The sequence below is a fragment of the Aplysia californica genome, unplaced genomic scaffold, assembly GCF_000002075.1.
Source record: "Aplysia californica isolate F4 #8 unplaced genomic scaffold, AplCal3.0 scaffold00522, whole genome shotgun sequence".
Classification (NCBI taxonomy): Eukaryota; Metazoa; Mollusca; class Gastropoda; order Aplysiida; family Aplysiidae; genus Aplysia; species Aplysia californica.
Genome location: NW_004797792.1, coordinates 69,587 through 70,694, shown reverse-complemented (window position 1 = coordinate 70,694; position 1,108 = coordinate 69,587). Strand labels below are relative to the sequence as shown.

General features: G+C 36.5%; 1 protein-coding gene across 1 annotated transcript in view; it reads right to left on the bottom strand.

The window, feature by feature from the left end:
* Nucleotides 1–1,108, bottom strand: part of LOC101846241 (xanthine dehydrogenase) — a gene marked incomplete at its 3' end in the record, with an annotated part of 46,758 nt that overhangs the window by 24,394 nt on the left and 21,256 nt on the right. The window contains 1 exon segment of the mRNA XM_035971854.1: nt 613–758. Within this exon segment, the coding sequence (XP_035827747.1) occupies nt 613–758 (146 nt within the window).

Below are 1,108 nucleotides of genomic sequence, written 5' to 3'. Positions count from 1 at the left end.
TGTTTATGCAGTCTAGTGTACCATTTACACCTATTGATCGATTGTTTATGCAGTCTAGTGTACCATTTACACCTATTGATCGATTGTTTATGCAGTCTAGTGTACCATTTACACCTATTGATCGATTGTTTGTTTGAATCAGCAAACAACAGCAATGATGATATAACTATGATGAATATAAATGACCCTTCACAGCCCCTTTCCATGAAAATTGTCATATCACGCAGCGGCAGATATGTATCTCTAAAAACAAAGAAAAAAATATATAAAAGAAGTTTTTTACCATCTAGCATAAAGCTATTGTCAGAATAAGCATAAACGTGTATTGCTCTTTTGAGTATATAACTCCAAAGGTCTTGTGATTAAATTCCTGCATGTGGTTGAATGATGCGTCTGATGTGATATGTACTTTTTGTCAGCATTACTTCTCTTTTCATATTGAGTTTTAATGAGAGTAGGCCTAATATATAATTTAGATTTTTATGTATATACCTGCATGTGTTTTTACGGTCCTGTATAGCCAAGAAAAATTTCCCTCTGGGATAATAAAGTATTTTCCTAATCTTAATCTTAATGAATGACTGGCAAGTCAAGACTGTGAAATATTCGTACCTGTAATCTTTGTGAGGTGCGCAGGCTTCGGATCTGTCGCGTCTGCTCTGGGTACTTGGGAAGCTGCACAGACACAATGACCTTCCCAACCATGTCGGAGGTCATGAACTCTGAGAGAGACACTTGTTCACGTGCTTTATGACTTACTGTGGGGGAAAAAAACGAACAAAGAACAGTAGTATCAAATAAAATGTAATAATAATGTGATGATGATGATGATGATGATGATGATGATGATGATGATGATTATGATGATGGTGATAACAATACTGCTACTACTACTACATGTACTACTACTGCACTACAACCACTACCACTACCACTACTACTATCACTACCACTACCACTTCCACTATCACTATTACTATAACTACCACTACCACTACCACTACCACTACCACTACCACTACCACTACCACTACCACTACCATTACCACTACCACCACCACTACTACTACTACTAAATCCATATATGCCAAAAACAAATAAAAGAACT